Source organism: Lathamus discolor, chromosome 4 (genome assembly GCF_037157495.1).
Source record: "Lathamus discolor isolate bLatDis1 chromosome 4, bLatDis1.hap1, whole genome shotgun sequence".
NCBI classification, from domain to species: Eukaryota; Metazoa; Chordata; class Aves; order Psittaciformes; family Psittacidae; genus Lathamus; species Lathamus discolor.
In genome coordinates this window covers 105,546,473-105,573,203 of record NC_088887.1, presented here as the reverse complement: position 1 = coordinate 105,573,203, position 26,731 = coordinate 105,546,473, and the positions used below count along the sequence as shown (strand labels likewise).

The following is a 26,731-nucleotide window of genomic DNA, read 5'->3' as shown; positions in this document are numbered from 1 at the left end:
CAATGCAAGTTCAGATCTTTTATGGTGCTAGAACCGTAATTTCCATTTCAGCAATAATCTAAGCAAGCAGTAGCTTATTAAAAAACTTAATCTTTGATGCTGCCGCTCTATCAGTACTAAACCAGAAGTACACTTCTACACTCCAAACACAGTTTTGAAGTCTGGTTTGACTTCCTACGCCTTAGCTCTAGGAAAAGGATGGGGAACAAAGTATTCTTGGTGTTGCTGACTGTACGTAACTGTGTGACAGATCAGCAGCGGTAAAGAACAGGCAGCAGTAGCAGGATCTACATTTTAATAATCCTGCTGTTTATACTGGATATAGAAAATTGGGCACCACTGTTGGAAGCTGCGCACACTGTAGTACTGCTCCTGCCCTGGGTATGAGAAGACTTAACATACTGCTAAAAGCACCAATTAGAAGAAAAATACTTGTAACAAGTAAGATTAGCTGTCCCAAGCAAGCAGCAGTCCTCCCACCTGTACTCCCCTCTTCAATAGCTCCATCAGGGCTAATTTCTCTTTTCTCCTTTTGGTTTTGTTGTTGCAGACAAAATACTGCTGGTGCCACACTAACAGTTTAAAACAAACCAACCAACCATAAACCTTTGCCTTTAGCAACACTGATCTACCAGCATCTGGTGTCACATGCTTATTAATACATGGGGTCTATGCTCCAACATTATCAGTACACCCTTTGGAATATGCTTCCCAAGAAAAATCCTTCCCCTTAGTACTTCACATGTCCAATCCCCTAGTGTAATTTGTTATCTAAAGCACAGGATCAAGCAACCTGTTAGCAACCTCCCCTACTCCAAGTACCTAAAAATAAGCTTCTTCCACAGACAGATTTAGTTGGAAGGAATTCTTGATTTTTAAAACTTTTACCAAGGTCTAACCAGAGCCACTTGCTCAGAAGAATGCACTGAAATCTCATTTGCCATTTCAGTTCAGCCTATAACAAAAGGCAGCAGAGCATGGCTAAGTATTCAATCAGGTTTTAACATCCTATTCTGAACTGCAGATTATCGTCTCGAAGGTAAAAGGTTGTGTGTTACAAATTTCATCCTATGCCTTTACATCTCTGAAGCTTCCAGATTCTTTCAGGTTTGTACAACCCTTGGGGCAAAGAAAAGAAAGAGGCGTAAGTTCTTAAAACAGCTGAGTCCCTTTCAACTCACTGCACAACTGTTTTGTGCTGAGTGGGATAGTTTTAAGCCTTTTTGTAATTCTCATGCATAGAGCAAAACCCCCATAGAAAGCTGCAAGAAAGGCAACGCTTCCACCAAAGTCTGAAAGTTATCACCCCAAGAAGTCAGGAGATACCAGTAAAATGAACTTTATTTTAAAGCTCATTAAAAAGCTTCACAATAACACTAACAGAATTAGCATTTCCTTCATGTTATGCACCCCACATGAAAAATGTATTTTTTAGCAAGAGATGAAACATAAGCGTTTCTGCATGCTACTAACACATTTCACCATCTTATTATCTGATAAGTGCTTTGAACTGCAATGATCAAAAACCTTAGAACACAGGATTCTTCTGGAAAGTCCTTATGAATGGGACAGACACTGGCTTTTTACTGACGTACCCAATTGGATGTCCAGACGAAAGAAAACTACCTTGGCATCTACAAATGCCTACGAAGGTTTTGATTACAACCTTTTGAAGGAGCAGTGTATGTCAGAGCAAGGGCTTCTTTTCATCTTTAGTGATGCAAATGGTTAAATACTGCACAGAAGCTTAGTATGAACTCACAATTCCACAGGAATCTGAAAGTTACCAAGGCAATTTTCCTTTTAGGATAGTCATGACCAACACTATTACTATTCTTCCTCCCTTAACACAGCATATCCCAGACAAGTCTTAAGAAAAAAAAAATATAAATAGTTCCCAAAATGATGCATTCCCACCCTCCCATCACATACTACAGCAAAAATATCTTCTGTCATGGGATGAAATAACTTGCTGCAAGTGCAGTGGTTTAGTCCAAGTCCATGCTAATGGTGTTTTGATCACTTGGGTGACATTCACCATTTTGTTGAGGCATTTCAGAACTTTTGTCATCTTCTCCCATGTCTTCAGTTTTATAATCACTCCGGTCATTTAAGGGGTTTTCTTCCTTAGGAGAGTCAACTTTTGGTTTTGGTTGTGTCACAATAGGCTCACAGACATTGTTTAACTCCTAAAAGAAAGGGAAAAGATGTAGTCAGAATGTACATTAAAGGACTCGTCAACTTCTCTACTGTGAAGAGTCCTGTGCCCAAAAGACTGAAATTTGCTTCTGTATGTTCCCCAAGTCCAAATTGTCAAGTACTTATTGTACCCTGAAATAAATCAACTGGTCTACTTTCTGAAGATCTGTGGGCGAAGTTCTTCAACCCACTATTTTGTATTTCACATGGTGTTTTTCTAAGACTATTTGTGCCTACCAGTAACACTGAAAACAACCTAAGTTTTTAAGGTGACTGAAAGACACAAAATGTCAATAAAGCTCCAGATCTGTGCACTTTACAGTGCAGCTCCTCTGCTTTCTCACTAACTAGCTTTTAAGAATATTGGAGCAGTTAAGATGAAACTGGGGGAGAGGTACATCTATTAGTCTAGCTTTTGCACTAGCCTCTAAAACTGGTCTCTCACAGTACACTTACCTGTAGCTTTGCCTTAATTTCACTTGAATGCACAGCTGGATCCTGATCTAAGCTCTTCTTAGCCTGTGCACTCACAGCGTTATTCATCCACTCTACCACTTCGCTGACACACTTCTCCACTTTCATCATTTCCATTTCATCAATATGGATGTATTTCTCATCCTGCCCAAATACAAATGCTCTGTATTAGTCAAGTCAAATTTTCTGTCATCCAGTTATGCCAACAAGACTATCCCAGTTATTTACAACTTACAATCTTTACTTATTTTCAAAATAAACAGAAGTTGTCAACAAGCCGGATTTGTTACAGCCCACAAGAAATACAGATGTCAAAATAAAGCTTCCTTTGCCCAATAATCAAAAAGGAAACCTAGTTTACAGAGGAAACTGAACATGAAATCCTTAGAGGTAATACAAAATCATCCCTTCCCTCCTAGAGTCTTACATGGGCTGAGGATAGTCTGCTGTATACAGAAGGGAAACAGTTGCTCATTTGTAGGAGCATTCCCTGCAATTCCAGTTACATAATTAGCTGGTATCAGGAGAAGAACCTACCCAGCACCACAGCCTAATTTTCCATGATGCTAGTTACTTAAAGACTATGTAATAGTGAATTTCAAGACTTCAATACTGAATGCTTTTCACTTAATTTTGTAATCTATAGCTGTGAGGACATACTTGATTCTGATGCAAGTCTCAATCTTGAACTGAACTGCCTTGAGTTTTGTGAGCTGCCTTATTAAAATTCATAAAATTGAAACCCACGGCGTAAATTTTGAAAGGCAGGAATGCTATCCAGAAAATAATCTTTGAATACCAATTGCAAAAAAACCCCAAAACCAACCCCCAAAACAAAACCAGACAATATCCATATATAGTAAAGTTGGATATTTTAGTTTATTCTGAGTAGCTGTTATACTAATGCTTCTCACCATGGCACAAATCTTGTTCCTGAAAGAAGTGGGAAGAGGAGCACACTTATAAAAAAGTCAATTAGCTTTTAATAGGTCAAGAATCACAGTCTAACCCTTGCTCTTTATAAGAATGTCCTTTTTAACCTGAAAACATCCAGAAGTATCAAGCAACTGAGGATACGACACACTGCAAGATTTTTCTGTACTGGCAAGCATTTGCCATGTTAAATTTGTGACCTATATAACAGTAGATTGCAGCTCATTTGGGGGGTGTACTTTAAGCCTCTGCCAGCTGGTGAGCCTCAGTGAAACTATGTGGTAAAAAGAAAGATACTTTAAGGCCACTTACATTTTTCCTGAATTCCCCAGCTATTGTAGCATAATACTGGAGCCTGTATCCCAATTCTTCTAACAGCTTCGGTCGTTCTTCTGCTTCCTGATAGCGCATTTCAATTGGAGTACCTAATTTCTAGAAAACACAATTCCTGTGTGTTATGCGATTCATTAACAGCCACTAATGATGTTTTGGGCAATGTTTAGGGAAATTTTGCATTTTTGACATACTAACGACCTACCTTTAAATCCTCTAATTTGTCCACATACACCTGCTTAGCTTCATCCTCACCCTCTTCATACAGCCAGCCTTCTGTCTCTGTTAGGAGTGCAGAGAATCCCTGCAGATCCTATGTATCAATATAATTTAACAAGTCAAGCACCAAAATATGCACCAATTGACTGTGTTTGTCCTGCAGTAACAGGACATTGGTAAATACACCTTAATTCTTAACCTCCTACATAAAAAGAAGAAAATACATTTTGACTGCAGCTTTTGCATAATTAAGTCACTTCAACCACACCAGCTTGTGAACCAAGAAACACATCTACAACACAGGTAGCATTTACAGCCTTTAGTGCTTGATTAGGCCAGTGGTTTGGATGCAGCTATAAATCATGGTTTTGGTTATGGATACAGCAACACAGCATGTATCCCCTTCTAGTCACCAACTTTTCCTGGAAACAAAATTTTACTCTATTTGTGACAAGATTTATTTTCAGGGCTGTGTACTATTTGCTAAGCCTGAAACTAATTCTGGATCAGCCCCAGCCATCATTCAAGTGAGTTACGGTTTTCAGCTATTTTCAGGGTGGTCATAAGAAAGCTGGACCAAGGAATACAAAGCATATTTGGTATCAGCATTTTCAGAGAAGCTCCTGAAATCATAACCTACCTTTTCACAAACAAACTTTTCATATGGTCCAGACAACTTGTCCCTGAACTCATACACATACTCCTCCACTGCATTCTTTGCATCATTTCTTTCTTTCTCCAGCTTATCTTGCATAATCATCTTTCCCTGTATAACCACAGCAAATAACTTAGTTAAAAATAAACACTATGTTCAAACAGCATTCTTCAGTGCACAGCTCCTGTAAACACAGTAATCTCCCAAAGGCCTTGGCTGACAGACTATTGGAATTCTCATTACTATGCATTGGACTCATCTGAAGAAATAGGTTGCACTTCTCTGGATCACAACAGTTTGAACCAATCTGTGATGCCATGCCATGGATCAGTGAGTGCTCTGATACTGCTATAAACCACACTTCGATCTTTTGATTAACATGTCAGTTTTGTGTTAGACTGTATATTAGCTCGCTGTAAATTATTCGTGTTCACTCTCCAGGGCTACAGTAAAAGATCGGAACTTGCCTTCAGAAACAGATGAATGGTTAATAGCTGCAAGCAAGAAAGCAGTCTAAACACCACTTAACTCACCTCTGTTTCAATATACATATTGAGGAGATCTTTTCCTAACTGCCAAACCAAGTTAGCTTCAATAGGCAGTTCCACATTCTTCACTTTTATCTTGGGTTTTTTAGCTTCTGGGGGCTGATCACCTTTCTTCTCATTTGTCTGAGTTGGAGAGAAGAAAAATAAGGTAATTTCCCTGACTTCTTTCTGATGTAGCAGCACTGATGGAAGAAACATCCACAGGAAGAACATGCAGAGATTTCTGTGCTCCTTCAGAATCTTGAAAGCACACTTGCGAGGCACTTCCAAAGAATTCCACTTCCTATCCTACTCTCCTTACAGACTATTTCATAGGTAGTAAATACTGAGCTACAGGAAGGATGTTTCTCAGCTATACAGTGTACTTGCAGGTTTTCCAGAAGTGTGCTTCAATAGCTTAGCACTATGCTAGTGATGCTGACAGTGGTAAAATTTTAACCTAAAACATTTTTCATCTCCTATAGATGAAAAGAGCACACTACTAACAATATCATGCAAGTTTTTGGCTTTCACATATATCATTTCCTCTTAGGTTCATGAATTCCTGATCCCAACTTCCTTTAGCAGGCCTAATAATCCTGGCCTTTAACAGCTATTAAACAAATTTAAATGTTTGCAACCTAAACAAATTAGTTGCATAAAGACAGGGAAGTGGGAGAGAAAGACTTCTTGCAGGAATTCTTTTGCAAACTCCATACAAAAATCATTATGAGATGTATGTATTATTTTTCACAATAGAAAAGGTATAGAAATGAAAAAGGTTCCAAGCACCAAGTTGCTTACTTTCTCCTGGAATATGTTACTATTTTAAAAGCCACCATTATAGAGCATAACATTTTCAACAGAGTTAAAGGGTCACTCACTTTCTTGACATCTGGGATTTTGTTTTCTTCAGAGGGAAGTTCTGATGAAGGGGGAGACTGTGACGTTTGCTGACCATCAGTTTGTACCTGGGACTGTGTTCCAGCCTCACTGTTCTCTTGCTGGATATTTTTCTGAAATGAAAGCCCAGGCACAAAGGATGTAGAAGGCATGTGCACTTGTATTTAATAAAAATTATAGGGCACTTCACTTCTGATGCACATACTGTATGAAGTGCCCTACAAAGCATTTTGTGCACACGCAGTAACACACACGCTTTAACTAACGGAGATAAGGACTAGGTGCAAGTTCAGAAGGACTTGTTAAAAATGCTACGAATGCCAGGCTTGGCAGCATAATACCTCTGTGCGTGTGTGCACATGCTACCACTTTTTCTTATAAAAAGTAGCTTGTAGTTTATTGAGTCATAGCTTTAAGTTTCCCCCCCTCAGAAAACTATTAAAACATTGAGTACACGACAAAGCTGCATTATTCCCCAGTGTTCCCCTCCCCTTCAATGCTGTAGAGAACAATCATAGAATAACAGGTTGGAAAGGACCTCAAGAATCATCTGGTACAACCTTTCTAGGCAAAGCATGGCCCAGACTGTATGTCCCAGCACCCTGTCTACCTGAATCTTGAAAGCATTCAATTTTGGGGCAATCCAGCTCTCCCTTTCACAAAAAGTCTCAAAAAATTTATGAAGGATTGCACACAAATCCTTTTGACACGGAATATGGATGGCTAATAATCCAAACCAATCTCCCCTATTTGGAACAGTCTGATAGCTGCAGCAGCTATAAACAACCCCACCCTCAAGCAACCCATCTGCTGCTATTTAGCACTTTGCCCAATAGTTGATTTTGAAATCCACACTTAAGATAGCACAAGTTTTCTGATGTTCTTATAAAGACACTATTTCCTGAAAACTATGCACAGCTCAAAGTTAACCTAATTTAGAGGCTAACTTCTCCTTAGAAGAAGATATTTTTCTTCCAAACTACGTAACAGCGGAACACACTTTCATCAATAAGGACATTCGCACACAAGTCAGGTCAACTTACATCACTTAGGCTTTCAACAGGCCTCTGGTCCTGAGATTCCACTTCAGTTTCAACACTGACATCTTCACTGTCTTCACTTTTAACTGGTTCTACCATGGATGCAGTGGACACACTGAAAATGCCATGAGTATTGACACGGACTTTCACCTTGACTTTAGACTTTTCTCCATCTTTCTGGGCTGCCACATTCTGGATAACATACCTACCTAAATACAAAGGAATTAATACTCACACAGTGGAATTACATATGGAATATTGCAGAGCCAGAAAAATACATCCCTTTTTCACAGGGGGCACTTTCTAAATATTTGATGAAGCCTCTGTGTCAATCTCATGGCTCCCAAAAGGAGGGCATCAGGAAACGGCAACTAAAACTATACTACTTTTCATCCAACTTTGCTTTACGAAAGGGAGAATGTTTATTTTATTATAGGGCAGCTCCTCCCGACACTAGCAATACAGAACAAAGAAAAAAGCTCACTCCCCCTTACTTGTGTTGCCTATGATATATGATCCTATAGCAGGATGAAAGAAAACTACACAAAGATTTAGTCCAATGTCAATGTTAAGTGGTAAGTCTTTTTACTACAAGTTACTGCCCAATATAGAGTATTCCTAGAAGTGCTCTTTGCAGCTTCTAACATCCATGCAAGTTTGCCACTACTTTTTTACTCTAGGGAAGAATGTAATTGTTTTGCAACTCTTCTAATACTTGAAAGTGTTGTGAAACTAAGAAGCAGACTGACAGCTATTTCAACAGTAAAAGAAGAATCAGATCTTCTTGACATTAAAAGCAGACATTTTTCCTGCCTACTACCTGATTATATGTCAACAACCAAAACAATGACCTGGAGATTACGATGCTTGTGTCCACATCCACTGATCTCATCACAGGCTGGAATTACACAGGCTCACAAACATTCCTTCAATAGATCTAAACTACAAGTAGACAAGCTTTTACCTGCTTACTTTATAGGCTGAAGAATATAATCTCCCCCTTCTTTTTAAGTCCAACAATACCGGAGTTATGACCTGTCCTCCTTTTTGGCATTTACATCAAAACTACTGACTCACTCATTAGGACTACTAACAGTTCTGTTCTGTGCAAAAAGTTAATGGGCAAGGAAGCCAAAACCAGTCTGATTTCTAGTTCTCTTCTTACCAGTTTGCAGAACATTTTTGTTTATTAAAGCCATATAAATTGAACACTCACAAATCCCACCATCACTCTTCATGGCAAGAGTTAACATGAGAGGAAGTCTTTTTCTACAACTACAGAATACTCAGGTCGTTTCTAAAGACATGTTTTTTGAACTTTGTGACTCTCAGCAAGACAACCACATTTGCTTTGAAATACAGAAAGTAACAGCTGCCTCCTGTTAGGATAATAACTTTTGTTAACTTTGAAGTGCATTAGGCATTTGCTGAAATACTGGTAAATCAGATAGAGAGATTTGTCATATGTATTCTCCCATGCATTTTAAGAATATTTATAAAGCTTAACACCACAAATCTGCTGATGCTGTATTTTAAGTGCACTGTTAACCAACAGGACAGCCATATGGTCAAATACTTAACCAAGATTTGTCATTTCTTCTACAACTCTGAAAAATAAAAAGTTGAGCATTCTGATTGCTGAGCTTCCTAACAGAACCTAATAATTACTTAACAATTAATAATAGCTTTATCTTAATTTTACATGCAAACATACAACATTTAATTGCACGCTTAGAACTTAATAGCAGTTATTTAATTGGCCTGTCTTTACAATCACAATATTTTTCTAACTAACCACAATGTAAACTCTTTGCAATATGGTTGGTACTGTAATTTGTCAAAAAAGATGAAAGAACTGCTTATAAATGTTACCTAGACAATTCAAATCAATACTGCAGCCTTGCAGCAGCCACTATTTGAGCTGTCTTGATTAAAACTTATTCAGCATTAAGTCAAGCCCAGAAAGTGTAAGAGAAAAACATTCAATAGTTACTCAAGACATGTTCAAATTTTTTACATGCAGATTTTTCAAGCATTCCCAGCTTGCTTTAGTGGCAATCAGAAAAGTTTAAAAGCTATCTTTTATAGTGATAGCTCCATTCTAGCATTGTGCATTCAGCTGAGCTCCCCCTCATTTCTTCACTGGACTGAAGCAACATATGAAGTCCAAATTCAGTTATCTATTGAGTGGGAAAGTTGAAAATCGAGTCCTTAAGACACAAGAAAAATAAATACATAAATCATATAACCATACCGTAACACACAACAGTTACAGGACTGATTTAAGACCAAGCAATGTGAGGCAACACTACTTCCAGAACAATCACTTACCAATTTTTGACTCAGGATATGGCACTCCATTAGGATCAGAATAAAAAGCTTCTAACTCAAATGGACCTTTCCTATAAAAGGTAAGAACCTTGGAGAAAGGTGCTGCATGATTTCTGCCGAAGACCTCATGAACCCTATAATTAAGAGGAATACCATTTTTAGTAGAATATTTGAGGTGAAAAACTTCACTCTAGGGTTAAAACACTTCAGAGAAACATTATGTTTTGGCACATTTATCTGTCTGAACAACTCCAAGAAGGATACTTCACTGCTGTACTGGAAGGAAAAAAAACCCTGTTGTGTACTGTACTGGAAAATTGTCCTATTCCACTAATTTTGAGTCTCAAAAGCAAGTTTAGATGTAGATGGCAATTCAGTTACAAGACTACCAGGAGACCTCCAAAACCCGTTTCCTGCAAAGACACTATTCTGAGCTTGGAATAGGATAACTTAAATCATAATTTGCACCCTTCCTCAGTTCATCTCAAAAGACTAATTATAGCACTGTTAATTCCATACTCATTTACTTTCAGTGGCTTGAGTAAGAACCCTGAGACCAGATTATTATTCATTCCTTAATTTGGCAGAAAGACAACCAGCTTTATTGTGTTCTTCCTCTAGGGTCTGTCCGTTACTATACCAGCCTGATTCTAATTTCCAACCAAGTTTTGTCTCCTAACTATGGAAGGATAGCATCTAATAACCTAAATGTGACAAAATAAGAGGTTCACCTAGAATGTGATCTCCCAGGTTAGTCTCAGAAGCATGTGACAGAACAATCAGGTTCTGTATCTACACAGAAGACAGATAAAAAGGCCTAATTACAAGAAGGAGACGGGTATGAACAGGTCCCTCTAGAACTGGTGACCTCTAGAACTCAGACCTCTTTACATCCTAGACAGCACCTACATTTCCCACAGGCATGGCATAGTTAATAGCAGAGGCCTGAGTCTTAAGACACTGCAATTGCAAGAAATTTCTCTTATGAAACCTTAGGAGTTACATCCTCAAGTCTGTTTTCAGCCAGACAAATAGCATCCAAGCTCACAATATTTCTATGGTGTACTATGCTCCTACTGAAACAAGAATCCAGATAGGTGTTAAGAAGACCTTGAGTAAAAATGTCAGAAAGTAAAGTGGGATCAGGAGCCAGTAGCTGCTCCAGCTCATTTCATATTTCAAAACCTAATAACCAGGTATGAGCAATGCAAGACAAAATACTGGCAGCAAATTTAATCACTTGTTTAATCTTTATTTTTTAACATATGAAGAGTTATGGTTAAAATTTCAGAGCATGCCTCTATACATGCCTCTTGACTGTCACCAATCTCTAGTACACAGTCTATGGACTTCCATTATCAGAATGCCAAGATCCAAATTTACATGCAACCAACAACTTTATCCTTGAATTATGAAAGCCAAAAGCTTCACATAACTGCAGTTCGAGCTACCTACCCTTCAGTGTCCTCTGCTTCTGTGTTCCACAACAAAGATATTGGGAATGGTGTAGCATCTGTCACTGAGAATTCTCTCACTTTAAAAGCTGGAGAAAGAATTGCACACTAAACAAAAAACAGACATGCATTAAAGTTGGTTACCTGCTTTATGCCATCCACCCCCAAGATAGCTAGGTATCTTTAAACAAGAGAATTCTGCTGACTTTACTAAAACAGAACTGGGCAAATTGCTTGATTTCAATGAAGTATAAGAAAATAGAAATCTCATACAGAAGTGTCGATACTCTTTGGGTTAGTGGGACTTCTGGCCTTCTTCTCACCTTAATGTGTGAAAAAAGGTAGCAGTCTAAATGAATACCAGGACTGGAAAGAATGGAAGTGCTGCATTAGTCCTAAAAGAAGTGGTGTTTACCTTACAACTCCTGCTTCTTTCCCTAGAGACAACTAGCTGATAGTGACGGAAAGCAATTAGTGACAGAGTAAAGAAACAAGTCAAAGAAGAGCAGGAAGTGAGCAAGTAAAGGAGAAAAGGACAAAGGCAGAATGAGTGTTTTGCTTGTAAAATATAGCTCACCAGCTGGAAACTGTAAAAATGAGGGGGAGATAGAATAAAAGTCCATTTCACATAGATGGAAAGCTGGATATCAGAAAACGCAAATCTGCAGTGTCTTGGACTCCCCATAGACAATTCTCATGCAGTTTGTTGATTAAAATTATCCTCCCTCAGCTTAACAGCAACTTAGATTTTTTCTCATTGAAGATCCCTAGATCCTGTTCTTTGAAGACTGGACTCCTTACAGAATATACCCAGGATCAGCACTTGCAGTAAAGTATTGCACCACAGAGGAGTACTCTGAACTTTTTAATCAGCATAGTCCCAAAGACCCAGCACATGTCTGTTCCCTTTGAGTACTTTAAAGTGGACCACTTCTGTCATTTCTCATAAGTGCTTGGCTAAGTCTTCACAGAAGTGCTCTCAATAAATCTAACTTTTAACAAGTGTTGCCAGTACTATACCTGCAGAGCACAGCCCCTAGCTATGGCCTCATCTGCATTCAGTGTTGTGCTGACATCCTTGCCAAAGAATTTAGCAATCCTCTCCTTGACAGCAGGAATGCGGGTTGCTCCCCCCACAATCTCTACAGCAGTTACATCTTCCACTTTCAGTTGTGTTTGTTCCATTAACGAAATCAGAGGTATCTCTATCCTTTGTAGCAGGTCAGCACACAATTCTTCAAACTGTGACCTTAAGAAAGAATCAGAGTTAACCGAAGAATGCCTGTCCCACCACTAAGATTCCCTAGTATGTTTTCAAACTGGTGCTGACCAGGTTTATTAACTACACTGCATAAAGACTTAAAGCTAAACCCCTACGAGCAGACTGAAGTGACAACTATACACAAGGTGGTACATGAACAGCTGCTTACAGATTTTCCCTATGCTGCTATCAATGTAGTTATGCAAGACAAAGGTATTTTTCAAAAAGGTGCTATATATTTGCCTCTCAGCAGAGATTACAGGTTAAGAAATGAGGAAACACTGATACTTCCTTTACAATGAAAAACTGTTCCCTAAATCCCAGAAGAAAAAAATCCCTTCACTACTCTCCTGGCAGTAGTTAAAGGGTTAACAGTGACTACAAATTAAGTTGTCCCTGCAAGTGCATGCGATAGAGAGACACATACGCACACACAGACTTCATTTACACTCAGACGATAATCAAGTCAGCCCCACTGTCCTCCATTTCTCTGCCAGTATCTGCAGTACAGTAAGAACAGAAAAAAGGAACAAAGCTTCAATTTTTCCTATCTTAAGAGCACTAGGGGATTTATGTTACTTAAAACACGCAGGAGACCTAAATATGCAGCCAGCCCCCTGGGGTTTGTATGCATCTATCCATGGTTCTGAGAATGTGTCAGCCTATAGAAAGAATCCAAGCTTCTTATACATGCATTATTACACTGAAACATTGGTCAGGTAACTGAACACTACATTTCACAGCCTTAGTTATTCTAGCATTACAAAAATGCCACAGCCGTTCAGCACTTGCACTTAATTTTTTTTATCACAGTAGGTTTCTTTCAAACATGGAAAGAAACACTTGTTTAAGAAATATAGCCACCAAAGCAACTGCCTGTCTTGTACAGAACTCACCTGTTCATTTTTCCAGATACATCAGTATCATTCATGAAACACTCAATATTTAGGGGGATGTCTGTGCTATTTGAACTCATTAGTTTCTTCAGCTTCTCACATTCCTGATACAGACGAAGAAGAGCTCGAACTTTTGCTTTTGGATCCAATTTGTACTTTGATTTTATTTCTGCACAGAAGTAATCTACCAGCTTTCCATCAAAGTTTCTTCCACCTAGGAAAGGGTCAAATGCTGTGCCAAGCACCTGGTTTGAAATAACACAGTTATTTAGCCTTATACTCAGTAACAATCAAATGCAGTCCCCCAAAATCAGCAAGTCTTTGACTCACAGAAGGTTGGGGACAAGTCAGCCTATCTTCCAGTGCACAGGCTTAAGCACTTCTATCAACCATAGCAGCCAATACTTGCTCTTCACTTTTACAGTGGAAGTAAGACTAAGTAACTGGGTGACAATCCTAACCATCCAGTTTTAATCCATACACACATTCATTTAACTAAAACTAAATTACAGCAGTTATACTGTAGATCTTACATTGGTGTACTGAAAGAATTTACAGCCTCTATCTGAAACCATCTTAATGAAATGAAGGATACTGATAAAAATCTTCACTTTTTGACTTTGTTACCACTCCCCATGCATTAAATACTTTCCAAATTTTACAACCAAGGCAGTTTTACAGGCTATTCTATTCTAATGTCTGATAAACCCTTTCTTTTTCATTTACTCTTACTACCTTTAGTTTACTCTTGTTGAATGCACAGGCTGATACTTGAAATGCAGAATGCCCCATATCAACAAACACAACTATCCGTGGCTTCTCTTCAGGAGCTGGAAGGTCTTGCTTGTAAATTCCATAATTCAGAGCCACTGCAAGAAAAATGTCATATTATCCATGCAATCTCTAGCTAGTCTCCAATTGCATGCCATCACAACCCTGTGAATATTAAGCTATATGATCAAGAGCAACAAGACAAGTCCAGACATACACCTACACAAGGTCTTACCTACATGGAACCTTTATTCCATTAATATGTTTTAGGATCTGAGAAGCATGACATCCTTCCTCAGTCACATATATGCTCTCTTAAGTGTTTAAGCACACAAAAATAAGCAACAAACTTGATCTATTAACAACTGATTTTTTTTTTTTTGCTTTGCATAGTAATCAAAACCAAAGCATCTTTACAACAAAACCCAAATTCAGTTTTGTATTTACAAGGAGTACCTCTCAGGCATGAAGGTTTTGTCCGGGAACGGTATAAATGGTCAGCAGAGGTTACAAAAGGCAAGAACCTCAGCCTATACAGAATTAGCAGGGGCAGACAGTTCATGAAGTGCACCAGAATTGCAAACCAGAAGCCAGTGGGGCATGAAGACACAGGATGAAGGAGTCATAAGACAGGACACAGCTTTGTAGTGGCATTCATTCCGAATGGATAGCAGTGTCAAAGCTAGGCAACAAGCTGATGCAGTAACTGAAGATAAATAAAACCCTAGAGAGTCTTGGCAACATGGTTAAATAGAAAAGGCTGAGATTTTGGCATGAGATAGAATGTGCAAGAATGTACACCTGTGTATGACCAAAAGAATCCCAAGATGAAGATAATAGCCAGGATACCAAGATCATCAGGCAAGAGAACTAGAGCCTTACAGTCACAGAATCACAGAATCCAAAAGGAAGGCTGCGAATACATGCTCTGAAAAGCAACATTTTTACAGTCAACACTGACATTCTCTCACTTCAGGAGATGGCAACACCAACTCCCCCTCTCACATCAAATGCACTAGTTCCAGACCATGTGGAACAAGGACAGCCAAGTTTCCCACTGATCAGACACTTAGGATTTATGGATTCTGGTGTCTAACACAAAGTTCCCCTGCAGTTGGTCCACTCATTCTGTGTGGATGCTTTGGGGTCTATAAAACCCCAGTACCAGCACACAACAATCCCTCCCACAAGCAGTCATTAAATGGTGGTTAATTAAAACCAGAAACTACTTCACAAAATATATCTGTTATATCCTTGAGATCTAGATTTGACTGAAATTGTGTATTGGTCTGTTTCACATAACATTTTTATCTCTGAGCAAACTGAACACATTGCCTTTGTTTCCAAGCAAGAAAATAAATTCCTGAATTTGGGAAGTCTCAGCAGAATTTGCCTTTCATTAAAAACAAACAACTAAGTATTTTTCTTTTATGCCCTACTGTATTTTAGGATCCCTTCCCCAGAGATATAATTAAAGACTCTTACATTTAAAATATCAGAAAAACTTGGATGGCACTCATTAGCCTTGCAAGGTAAAGAAAAGAAAATCAGAAATGCTACAGGCTACACAGTAAAAAAAAGGCTGCTGGTGCTAAGGACAGGAAAGAGCTGTATGCTTTTCTGATGGTCTGATACCTCCTGACAAACAAAAAAGGAAGTGAAAAATGCCTTTTTTGCAAGGCCTAGGCCTTTAACTGGCTTGTGTTGTAAGAGGTCATCTCTGAATTGGGTGTGAAGGGTTACTCCTACTTCAATACAGACAGAGGTGGAAAGGTACTCTTTGGGGACTGCTAAAGTCACAAACACCTTCCCCCCCAACCCTGTAAATTAACAGAAGAGCAACAAGCTTTTAGAATGTTTATCTCAAGTCTTATCTTTCAAGTCAGTCCTGTTTCTTAAAGTAGCTAAAAGCACCCTCCATCACACCTTTAATTTGCAGAAAGCTGCCATTTCACTCTACTTACCTGCTGTCATATCATTCATTAATCTAAGACAATTTAATCCAACAATCTGAGCTGCATCTAGAAGGGACCTCCTTTCAGCATCTGTGAAAAATGATGGAACCTGAAGAAAGAAAGAATGGAAAGCTATTTCCAGAAAATGAGACATCATACTGTTTATTTGAAAGTATTCATTTAAGAATCATATTTATCTCTCCTCTTCAAGGAAGACACTTGATCACTGCAAGTCTTCTGACATGCAACTACTACTGAACTGACTCGATACTTTAAATATTCTATTCAAACAAGCTGAGCTGAAATTAAACAAGAGGAATACATTGTTGAAAATTTGCTACAGAACTCTAGGACTGGCATTGGGAAGTGACCTTTGATGCACTCAGGGACAGAATCCACATCATTAGAAGACACTTCTCAGGTACTGACCCGAAAACAATCTCTTCTAATAACAGAACTAAACATTCCTAGATGCAACATGTGACAGTCTCATTCAAAGACCCATTGAGAATCCAGAGACAGATGTTATTTCATACTCAGCCTTTCCAATGGAATGACTGTTCTGTATCTGAGGTCATCTTCTGTGCAGTCATAAATTGAAAAACAAATTAACTTACTGGGAGGATGAACATAAGCAGGACAGAAACTAAGGTTTTCAGCTGCTACAAGGCAAACTTCAATATGCAAAGGTGTCTATATGTAGGTGTGTATATTTTATATTACTCATTAAAATGAGTAATTAGTGTGCTTTGTTTCCATAACTAACTGCAGCAGAAGGATCCTGGATCCCAGAAATGTTGTGGGTCTGAAAGTCCTAAAGTCTCAAAGAGAGTAACTTAATGAAGTGGGTCAGTGTGTGGAATACAGAAGCAGCCCTGGGATTTCTTTAAGCCAAAAGCTCTAAAGCTAGTTAGGATTAATCCCTTTCTAAGTGCATATGCAGTGTTCTTTTTCACTCTACATGAACAGAAACAAAATGTGCTCAATAGCTGAAGTTAAAAGACAATGTCCCTGCGCACTACAATTACTTACAGAAATAACACAGTCTGTTACTGGCTTTTTCAGGTTACTCTCTGCTGTCTCCTTTAATTTAGTCAATAACATAGCTGAAATCTGTTCCACGCTAAAGATATGCTCCTCATCCATGTACATGACCTGGATAGAAAAAAAATAGGTAAAATAACTACATTATTTCAACTGGAGGAAAAATTACTTATGTTTAATGTTGTTTGATACACTGCTAATACTCTATTAACCATGACATGTTTAATTATTTCATTATAGAACTTCACTTTCCAATTTAATTTCCCAGTTGAGTGTCTACAGAAGCAGTAATTCCATGTTCAGACTTACAGCATTAATAACCATATCAAGTCTACAGACAAAGGAAACAGCTAGGATGTAAAAGGTGGCACAATTCTAAATTGTGACTAAAGCTAGACATGGTTACACAGCATTATTCCAAAGAAGTAAAAACAGCTATCTATTTTCAAACTGCTGCCAACTGCAGAAAAGTCAAAAATTTCTTGCTGTTCTCCTGACATGCTAATGCTTCTGCTCAAACATGTGAAGAATCTCTGAAAAGAAGACCTACACCACAACAGTTCACCTAAGCATGTAAAAACAACTAAAAGCTTAAGGTGAAGCTCAGAAAAAAGGTCGTTGCTCCCTTACCAAGAAATTATGTGAATCACCATTTTAGTGTGTAACAAAATAAATAGCAATGATGAACTGAAGGAATGTTACAACTGATTCTTGAAAATAGCTCTTGCCTTTGATTTTCAACAGTTCAACTTGTGGAAAAAACCCCAAACAAACAAAACCCAAGCATTTCAGTTTTAATAGAAAAATTGTTCTCTAAATATCCCAGTATTACTTAAGTTTTTCCAGTTAAATAGAAAAACACTAATTTGTTCTCCAAATAGACAGAACAAGGAAATAACATGTAGCACTGTCTCCCAATATTAGACTCTCATATAGTAAGACTCCCACACACACTATAATTAAAAGAAAACATTCATCTGAATTTACCTGTTAATTTCACAAGAGTACAGACAGCATAAGAGAAAGCATCTCCTCCTTTGTAAAGCTTGACTACTCTTCCAGTCAATGTATCATCTGTACATCATCAACTGTATCATCTCCTCTGTAATCTATTTATTACCTAGGCCTGATCTATACTGAAGTTTTGGGGAATCAGTTCAAGGTATGGAGAAAAGCAGCAAACTAGTTTCACAGTCCTAAGCTAGGGTCTTCATTAGTGAAACAGCACTGCCTGTTATGCCAGCAAGGCCTCATTGTCAATATTTTTGTATACTTCTGTAAATGAGTATGCTGTTATTTAACTGTACCTATTCCTAGAAAAGCTGATATTGTATCAGCAAACTCCTTGAAATGCAGGCATTTTGTACATATAACACAGTACAAACTGGTTTTGAACATCTGTTGCAAGTAACTTATACCAGGCAGTCCACTAAAGACAGTTATGTCACTCATTTATAGCAATTATTCTAAAGAAGAGTTCCTGCTACTTTACAAGGAATTTGTAACCATGTAATTAGACTGTTGCAATGCATTCCACACAAGAGTGACAGAAAGGTTAATAGTCTGAAGTAAAACCATATGACCTCATAATTATGTTAGCAGTGTTTTTTCTGGGATGTTTTGAGATGGATGTGCAATTTGCGAACAAGGAAGCTCACATTTCAGCAATTACTTGCAAATTAACCTTAATTTGATAGTTAACATCTGCTATTTCAAGATGAAGCTGTCTATTCATACAAGAGCTCTTCTTTAACAGAAAGGTTACAGAAAACCTTTAAGGTAATTAAAAGAAACCTGTATTTTCATGACTAGGTGCTGAAGTGTAAGCTTTTAAATTTAGCTATAAAACCCCAAAATAGACACTGCAAATTTACCTTTACTCCAACACCACCATTCTTCATAGGAACCAAATCATAGCTCAACTTCTCTTTTTCCTTTTGAACAAAAGGATCATTAAATGCACGGCCATGGAATCTCTTGAAGTTAGAAACTGTGTTATGCGCATGAGTAATTTGCTGTAAAGAAAAACAGGAAATTTAGAAATACACTGTTAATCAACCTGCAGAGTTCAGTGCTAGTCTGCATGACCCCAAGCATCAGTCAAGCTTTAAGCCAACTGCTTGTTAACTTGCCATATGTTTATGTAACACCTGCAATTACTATCTGGCTCTTTAAATGAGCTCATTACTACAGAAGATTACACAGGTCAGAGACACAGATACTTACAGACCATTATATATTAATGATTATAAGGACTATAGAAGCATTTCTAAAACCTCGAAGCAATCAGGAGAGCAATAAGAGGATCTTTAGCATCTAGTACTATAGTCACCCAATTTAAAATCATAGAATTGTTAAGGCTGGAAAAGACTTTTATGATCAAGTTCAATCGTTAACATAGCACTCCCAAGTCCACTACTAAAGCATGTCCCTAAGCACCACATCTACATGTCTCTTAAATACACCAGGGATGGCAATGCCACCACTGCCCCAGGCAGCCTGTTCCAGAGCTTGACAACCCTTCTAGTGAAGAATTTTTTACTAATATCCAATCTAAACCTCTCCTGGAGGAACTTGAGGCAACTTCCTCTTGTCCTATCACTCATTAGTTGGGAGAAGAGACAGATATCCACCTCCATATAACCTCCTGTCAGGCAGAGAGCCAAAAGGTCCCCCCGAACCTTCTTTTCTCCAGGGAAACAACCTCAGTTCACTCAGCTGCTGCTCACAGGACTTGTTCCCTAGACCCATCACCACCTTCATTGCCCATCTCTGAACACGCTCCAGGACCTCAATGTCTGTCTTGTAGTGAGGGCCCAGAACTGAACACAGGATTTGAGGTGCAGCCTCACCAATGCTGAGTACAGGGGGATGAACACTGCCCTGGCCCTGCTGGACACACTATGTTTGATATAGGCCAGGATGCCATTAGCTTTCCTGGCCACAAGCTGGTTCATGTTCAGCAGCTGTCAATCAGCATCCTCAGGTACTTTTGCACAGAGCATCTTCCCAGCCACTCTTCCACAAGCCTGCAGTATTGCATGCGGTCAGATGAACACTCCCAGCCTACCTGATGTCTGCAAACTTACTGAGGGTGCACTTCATCTCCTTGTTCACATCACTGACAAAGATACTAAACAGAACTGTCCCCAGTATTGAGCCCTGGGGAGCACCACTGTGACAGGCTGCCAACTGGATTTAACTCCTTTCACCACAACTCTTCAGGCTTGTCCATTCAGCCAGTTTTTCACACAGCAAACACTATACCCATCCAAACCATGAGTAGCCAGTTTCTCCAGGAGAATGCTCTGGGAAACGGTATGTAAGGCTTTACCCTAAAGTTGACATAGACAGCATCCACGGTCTCCCTCATCCACCGAATGGGTCACCTTCTCATAGAAGAAAAGGTTCGCCAAGCAGAACCTGTCTTTCATGAACCCATGCTGACCGGGCCTGATCACCTTATGTGCCATGTGATGGCACTCAAGATGATCTGCTCCATAACCTTCCCCAGCACTGAGGTCAGGCTGACAGACCTGTAGTTCCCCAGATCCCCTTTCCACCCCTTCTTGTGGATGGGCATAACATTTGCTACTTCCAGGTCACTGAGTCCTCCCCAGTTACCCAGGACTGCTGATAAATGATGGGAAGTGGCTCAGTGAGCACTTCTGCCAGCTCCCTCAGTACTCATGGGTGGATCCCATCTGGCCCTAATAGACCTGTGTGTGCCAAAGTGGTGTATCAGGTCACTGACCATTTCCCTTTGGACATTTGGGCTTCATTCTGCTCCCTGCCCCTGTATTCCAGCTCAGCAGCTGGGTACTCAGAGAACAACTGGTATTACTATTAATAGGAATTATTACTGCCACACCACAGCCTTTTCACCCATTCTGGTCACCGGCACTCCCCAACAGCTTTTTCCTTGAGGGAGACGGGTGACAGACACAGGGGACAGCAGGGCTTGGCCACGGTTGTGCCAGAACTGATCCCATCAACTGCTCTAGCCTGAGCCACAGGCTCCTGGTGTCTCTCCCAGATCCCCAGAGATCCCCATGTTCAGGAAGTCCCTATGCACCTCACTGGAGTGTGCTCTGTTGCCAGCTCTACTGGCACCAGAGCTGCTCAACTCAGCATTTGCATGACAAAATTTAGACAGTATTCAAACAGTTAAAAGACAACAAGCTTCCAAGTAGTTGCAATGCTTGTAAGCTGGCACTCCAAGCCCAGCCACCTATCCCACTACATTAACAGCAAACAGCTGCTTTCACAGTTACTAAGGTCCTAAGTCTCCCCATACATTTCACTGTGTACTTTTTTCCCCCTGAGCTACTTTTAAACCATGTCATTCCCCTGTTCATGTTCACCTGGCAGCTACTCAAATTTCTGCACCAGACTGAAGGATTCAGTGCACAAACAGCAAGAAACATGAGACTCTTTTGGCAACAATGTCAGCTTAAAGTATATACTTAAAGTATACCCAAAGAACCAGCTGACCTAGAGAAGCATTCTTTATCAGGAGTACAATACAAAACAGAAATTAGACAACTAGCCTGGCCCTAAAGAGATACTGCCAGTATCTTAGAGCAGAATGAATCCTATTCTATTGGAGAGAAACTACAAAAGTGAATTGTTCTCTCCAGAACAGATAGGCACCAAGAGAATGCATTATTAACAACTTAAATCATGATCATTCATCCCGAGTAAGACTTCTAGCATTCACTACTCTCAAAGGAAAGCATCTGTTTCTTATCGCACACAATTTTCCATCATGGAATTGAAAAATTCAAGCTACATCTGATATTAGAAACCTATGTAAGTGTGACAGTTCTCCAACAGAAAAGCTCCCTGACAAAGAAGCAGACCATATCCATGCTATTCAACATACTTTTAGAAAGGTCTGTGTGTGGAGAGGAAGATGTCACACCCAAATTCATTACTAGGAATAATCCTTGGTGTAATTGGCAAACAGCATTCAGCAATTATTAGTAAGAGCATGAGTTAGTACAGGCCAAAAATCATGCCAGGAGCTATTCCAGTACTTCAATGCAACAGAGTATTTAGGTTCCTGTGTCCAACATCATTTCCCAACATGGTTTCATTTATTTTTATAGCCATAACTTCAGAGTACTTCAATGCTACGTAATTCACAGCTGTATTGCTAAAGAACATAGAAACAAAAAACATTACCACAGAGTGGGCAGAGAATCACAAACACTCTAGTACCTTTTATAGCCTAATTTAGAATTAACCTCAGAGCCTTTTCCAAGAGAATAATCCTCAGATATTTTTAGCTTAACTCTATGTCATTAGGTCTGTAGCATGCTTTGGTATCTTCCAACATAGCCACAATTAAAAAAGCTGAGAATTACAGTCTGTTAACTAACACACTGTTCCTAACTCCAGTGATACAGACTTACCTAAGGGAAACAAATTCTCTGAAAATTCACTCCAACAGTAGCTCCTCAAGTGACAAAACAAGAGAGCACCTCTGAGCATCAATGAGCTCTCTCACACAATCACATGGCTGAAGTCACCAATCAAAACATTTTTGCTTTTTTGTTTTGTTATGGGGAGGTGGTGCCCTGGGGTTTGGTTTTTCATTATTATCAGTTTTGTCTGTTGGGGTTTTTGCCTTTTATTAAGCAAGAAACTTGCTCAAAACCTGTGATCGTTTTACTCCTTGATTTTAGCAGCTATTACACCCTAGGACACTGAAAATACAACTCACAGTTGTCCATGTCAAGAAATTTCTACCTTTAGAAATCAAAGAAACAGGAATTACACCTCAAATGGTCAGCCAAACCAGACCAATTACAGCAGGAGTAATAAATGTTCTGATGTCTTTTATAATTTTAAGTATCACATATCTTTCTTCTAATAAAAGTATTTGGTTTCAATGGCTAGGACAACCAAGCATGAAAAAGACATAATAACATAAAGGTTAGTCTGAAGAACTGGAGTCACAGGTGTTCATCACTGCAAATGCACACTTTTAAATGTAATTCAAGAGATGAACTCTACTTTCAGTTTACTTCATATTTTCAATGGCACTTACTAGAATAAGATAACATTACTGGAACACACCCAAGAGTACACAGGATTCAGATCACTTGCTGTTTTGAGTAACAACTCATTTCTGCATACTGATGAATCATACTAGTTTCCAACTTGAAACCGGAAGCAGTCTAATAAACAAAAGTAATGCTAAACTTAAATTTCAGGAAAAATATAAACCCATGCATTGACCTTATTACTCCAAATGTTAACCTGTGATCAAATGTATGTGTGCTTGTGAAGACATAACCTATTCACATTGCCTTGTCTGAGTAAAATTAAGAGGGGAGCTATTACGGGGTGGGGGGGGAAGTCTTTTAGTACTCTCTCCATGGAAACCCACTGCAGTCCTTTCACTACAGAGATCCGCACAGGCCAGCGGGGGCTGCACGCTCGGCCTCCACCGGCAGCAGTTACGTAACAATCTACCACACAATACCTACAGGTTTATTTAACCATTACACTTAGTTATTCCAAGACTTATCAGAATTAAGCTGTCCTTGTAAGCTGAAAATACTACTTTAATGAAGAAAAGATTCAATCTTTCTTAACACATCAGAGGAAAAAAAAAACCCAAACCCATCACAAAAAGCAGAAGTAAGGACTTACACCTTCAAAACCACAGGCATTTACCTTCCACTGAAACCGAAGACTGTAAACTACCCAAGCAGCTTTAACAATCTGAGCCAAGACTCTCCCTTTGCATCTAGTTTTAAGATAGTACACACAGCATTTAAACGTTTTTCCTTCAAGTGCAAGGAAAATCCTACATACAACTACTACGAAAAGAAACCTGATGACCTGAAGCTGTAAAAAAAAGAATGCTCAACTGGAAAATATTCTCATAAATGAAAGAGCGCAGTAATGGTCTAGTAAAATCACCCTGCATCCCTCTGGAGGAAGCATGGCAGCATAGTACAGCATTTCTCAAATAAAAGGCTTGTCCTGGGTGGTCAACCCAGGACAACAAGGAAAACTAAGTTTTTTGTTTTAACTAGAGCAAACTCTCTACACCCACTGGCACTTCAACAGTTTGCACTGGCCAATTCACTGTTGCAAACAAATAGCAGAAAACGACCTACCTGGTTTTTAGCCGAGACTCCAATAGCTCTGTTTTTGGATCCAAACGAAACCACCGATCTGAAAAGAACAACAGGCTAATTAACTCAGCGCTGACAATGAACGGGGCTGAGGGCTGTCATGGATAAATTTTCTCAATTACAAGTCTTTCTGCTTAAGGGCCATCCTTCCAGCTTGTTCCATTCCAAAACGGTACAATAAGGATCTTACCCACCTTCAAGCCCTGGCTCGAATCTTAAGACTCCTCACAAAGATTTGTGAGAACAGTTAAACATGAAAATAACAATTCAGAGCTCGCACCCCGACTACGTCCTGCTCATCCGTGCTTGGCTGCTCATAACTTCACAACCAACTCCTGCTTTGAGCCAGAGGCTTTCTCTACCCGACCTCATACTGCAGAACTGCTCCGGGGCAGCTGAAGCCCACCCGAACGCGGAGAGTCAAAGCCACGTGTGGACTGTCCCCGTGTCCCATTTATGCCAGGCTGCCCCGGCGGGGACTCTCCTCGCAAACGCCGGCTTTGCCGCACCACTACCGGAGAATCTTCCCCCCGCGGACCGCTCTCACGTCCACGTCCGTACCCGCAGAACACATTTCTCTCCCGAGCAGCAGGACGAGACCCCCGCCGTGGAACACCGCTCCCCCCTCCCCCCACCCCGGAAGCTTCCAGCACCTTCCAGCGCGGGCCCTCCACCGGCCACGGGCGGGTTGCCCCCCACCCGCGAGGAGCCCCGCCGCCGCATCCCATCACCTCCCCACCCCCCGAGCTCCTCACTCACGGCGTGCAGCGGTCGCTGAACTCGTTGGCCACAGTCTCAATGCCGCCGGCCCGCGCCACAGCGATGTAGCAGCTCTGGCAGCCCAGGTCAAAGCCCACCACGGCCATGGCCCCGCCGCAGGGGGAAAAGGTCCCTGTCCCGCCTTGCCTCGGGCCAGGCCGGGCAGGGTCGGGCAGACTCAGCTAGCTGAGGGCGCTGCTGCCGCCAGCACCGCGCGCAGGCGGGAGGAGCGGGAGCGGAGCCGGCGCCGCCGCTTTAAATATGACAATGGGACGAAGTTTCCAGAAACTGCGGCAACCACTCACCGGCTCCACGTGCGGCTTCCGCTTCCGCCTTCGGCCGCGTTCTCGAACAATTCCCGCCAATCGGCGCCGCCGCTTCCCCGTGACGCGCGCCGTTGTCGTGGCGACCACGGACGCCGCCGGCTCCAGTAGGGCAGGAGGCGGGGCGGAGCTGCGCCGGAGCCAGTCAGAGCCGGCCTGGGCGGGGGGGGCCAGGCGGGAAGGGGCCGGGTGGTGTGTCCTGCCCGCCCGGCGGTGGCAGTTAACGGGCTCCTCAGCGCGGCATGGCGGGGGGTTGCGGTTGTCTTCTCAGTTGCTGCCCTGGTGCCGTCGTCTGCCCTTTCCAGCCCGTCTGCTCGCCTCCTCCCTTCCGCTGTTGCTCCCGAGGGGTGGCGGGGCTTTTGTCCGGCCCCGGCGGTGCCCGAGAGTGGTCGTGGGGCCGGGCTGCCGGCGAGCAGGGGTCGTGCGGGGAGCCCCGCTGCTGCTTGCTGACAGAAGCGTTGGGCGGGGGGATGGCAGTGACTGTGCGGGCTCTGAGGTCGCGTTGAAGTGCTGTGCATGGCGGTGGGCGCCTGTAGCGCCCGCTCTGCCGGTGGCGGGGCGGAACTAGCCCGGGTCTAGTGGCGGGGGAAGGGCTGAGCGGCACGGAGGAGCAGAGCCCGCCAGCCGGTGGAGGGAGCGCCATGGCAGGAGCTGTATGAGGACCTGCTGGGGCGCAGGGGAGGTGCAGGGGTGCTCCGCAGTCCCGTGTGCTGCTCAGCTCTACTGGTCAAGGAGCTTGCTTTTTGCTGAGCCTATACCTGTGGCAGAATGGAAAGAGAAGCAGTTACCTGTGACAATATCCTTACTTCTCTAGTACGCTGGGGAGTAGACTGTGGAGCCGACTATCACATTGTCACGGGTATCCTCCCACTGTGCTGTTGGGGTGCTCTTATGGCTAGGAAAAAGTAACAGCACAGGTTAAATACATTCAGGCTATAGATCATTTGGTCTCCTTAAAAAGGCTTTTATCTCTGTCCAGTGCCACAATCTGCTATAATATAAATGTCATGTTGCCTTGTCGCTGTCTTATTCTGTCTGTTCAGTACTCCATCCCCTGCTACAGGCAGGCCTTAATCTCCTGCATTCTGTTATCGGAGGCATGGCAGGTACAGATCTTGATCTTGCTTGTCAGTGATACATTTGTTAGATGTTGCCCTTCTGGTCCTGGCTGTTAGAGTGAAGAGAGATGGTTGATATTCAGAATCCTGAGTGTCCCTTTGTAGAAGAGGCAAAACATAAGTATTTTGCCCCTACTTACTTTCCAGGTACTGTGCTGTAGCAATCCATCTTTCCTAAAGCTTCCCTTATGAGTTGGGTAATATTCAGCTCTCTGTTGGATCTTGACCCCTCCTGAGTATATATAGGGAGGAACTGGTTCACTAAAACAATGCTTGCCTTTTTTCAGAAGAGCTACATACCTGAAAAATCCACTGAGATCAGTGTGTGACTAGCTGATGATCCAGCTTCTAACTTCAGAACAAGCTGACAGGTTGGCCAAGC

At 41.0% G+C, this 26,731-nt stretch overlaps 1 protein-coding gene across 4 annotated transcripts; it reads right to left on the bottom strand.

The window, feature by feature from the left end:
- Positions 1-1,323: 1,323 nt before the first annotated feature.
- HSPH1 (heat shock protein family H (Hsp110) member 1) lies at positions 1,324-25,780 on the bottom strand. Of its 4 annotated transcripts, none has more exons than XM_065678423.1 (18): positions 25,214-25,780; positions 24,132-24,189; positions 18,870-19,010; positions 16,984-17,106; positions 15,961-16,060; positions 13,961-14,094; positions 13,226-13,470; positions 12,089-12,317; positions 11,070-11,176; positions 9,615-9,748; positions 7,287-7,492; positions 6,225-6,356; positions 5,347-5,484; positions 4,799-4,924; positions 4,145-4,252; positions 3,919-4,038; positions 2,656-2,817; positions 1,324-2,189 (listed from the first exon to the last, which is right to left on the bottom strand). In XM_065678423.1, exons 1-18 carry the CDS (start codon positions 25,747-25,749, stop codon positions 1,989-1,991), a joined length of 3,000 nt encoding a protein of 999 aa, XP_065534495.1. In that variant the 5' UTR covers positions 25,750-25,780; the 3' UTR covers positions 1,324-1,988. The 4 variants fall into 4 exon arrangements, with proteins under 4 accessions (XP_065534495.1, XP_065534497.1, XP_065534496.1 ...); XM_065678425.1 differs by lacking the exon at positions 25,214-25,780 and adding an exon at positions 24,909-25,201; XM_065678424.1 differs by lacking the exon at positions 6,225-6,356.
- Positions 25,781-26,731: the final 951 nt, after the last annotated feature.

Coding starts and splice junctions, on each gene's coding strand:
- HSPH1 (XM_065678423.1), bottom strand. CDS start 25,749: ATGCACAGCACTTCAACGCGACCTCAGAGCCCGCACAGTCACTGCCAT. Junction 7,493..9,614: donor ATATCCTGAGTCAAAAATTG/GTAAGTGATTGT, acceptor CTTTGTATTTAG/GTAGGTATGTTATCCAGAAT. Junction 4,253..4,798: donor AAAAGTTTGTTTGTGAAAAG/GTAGGTTATGAT, acceptor ATTGATACATAG/GATCTGCAGGGATTCTCTGC.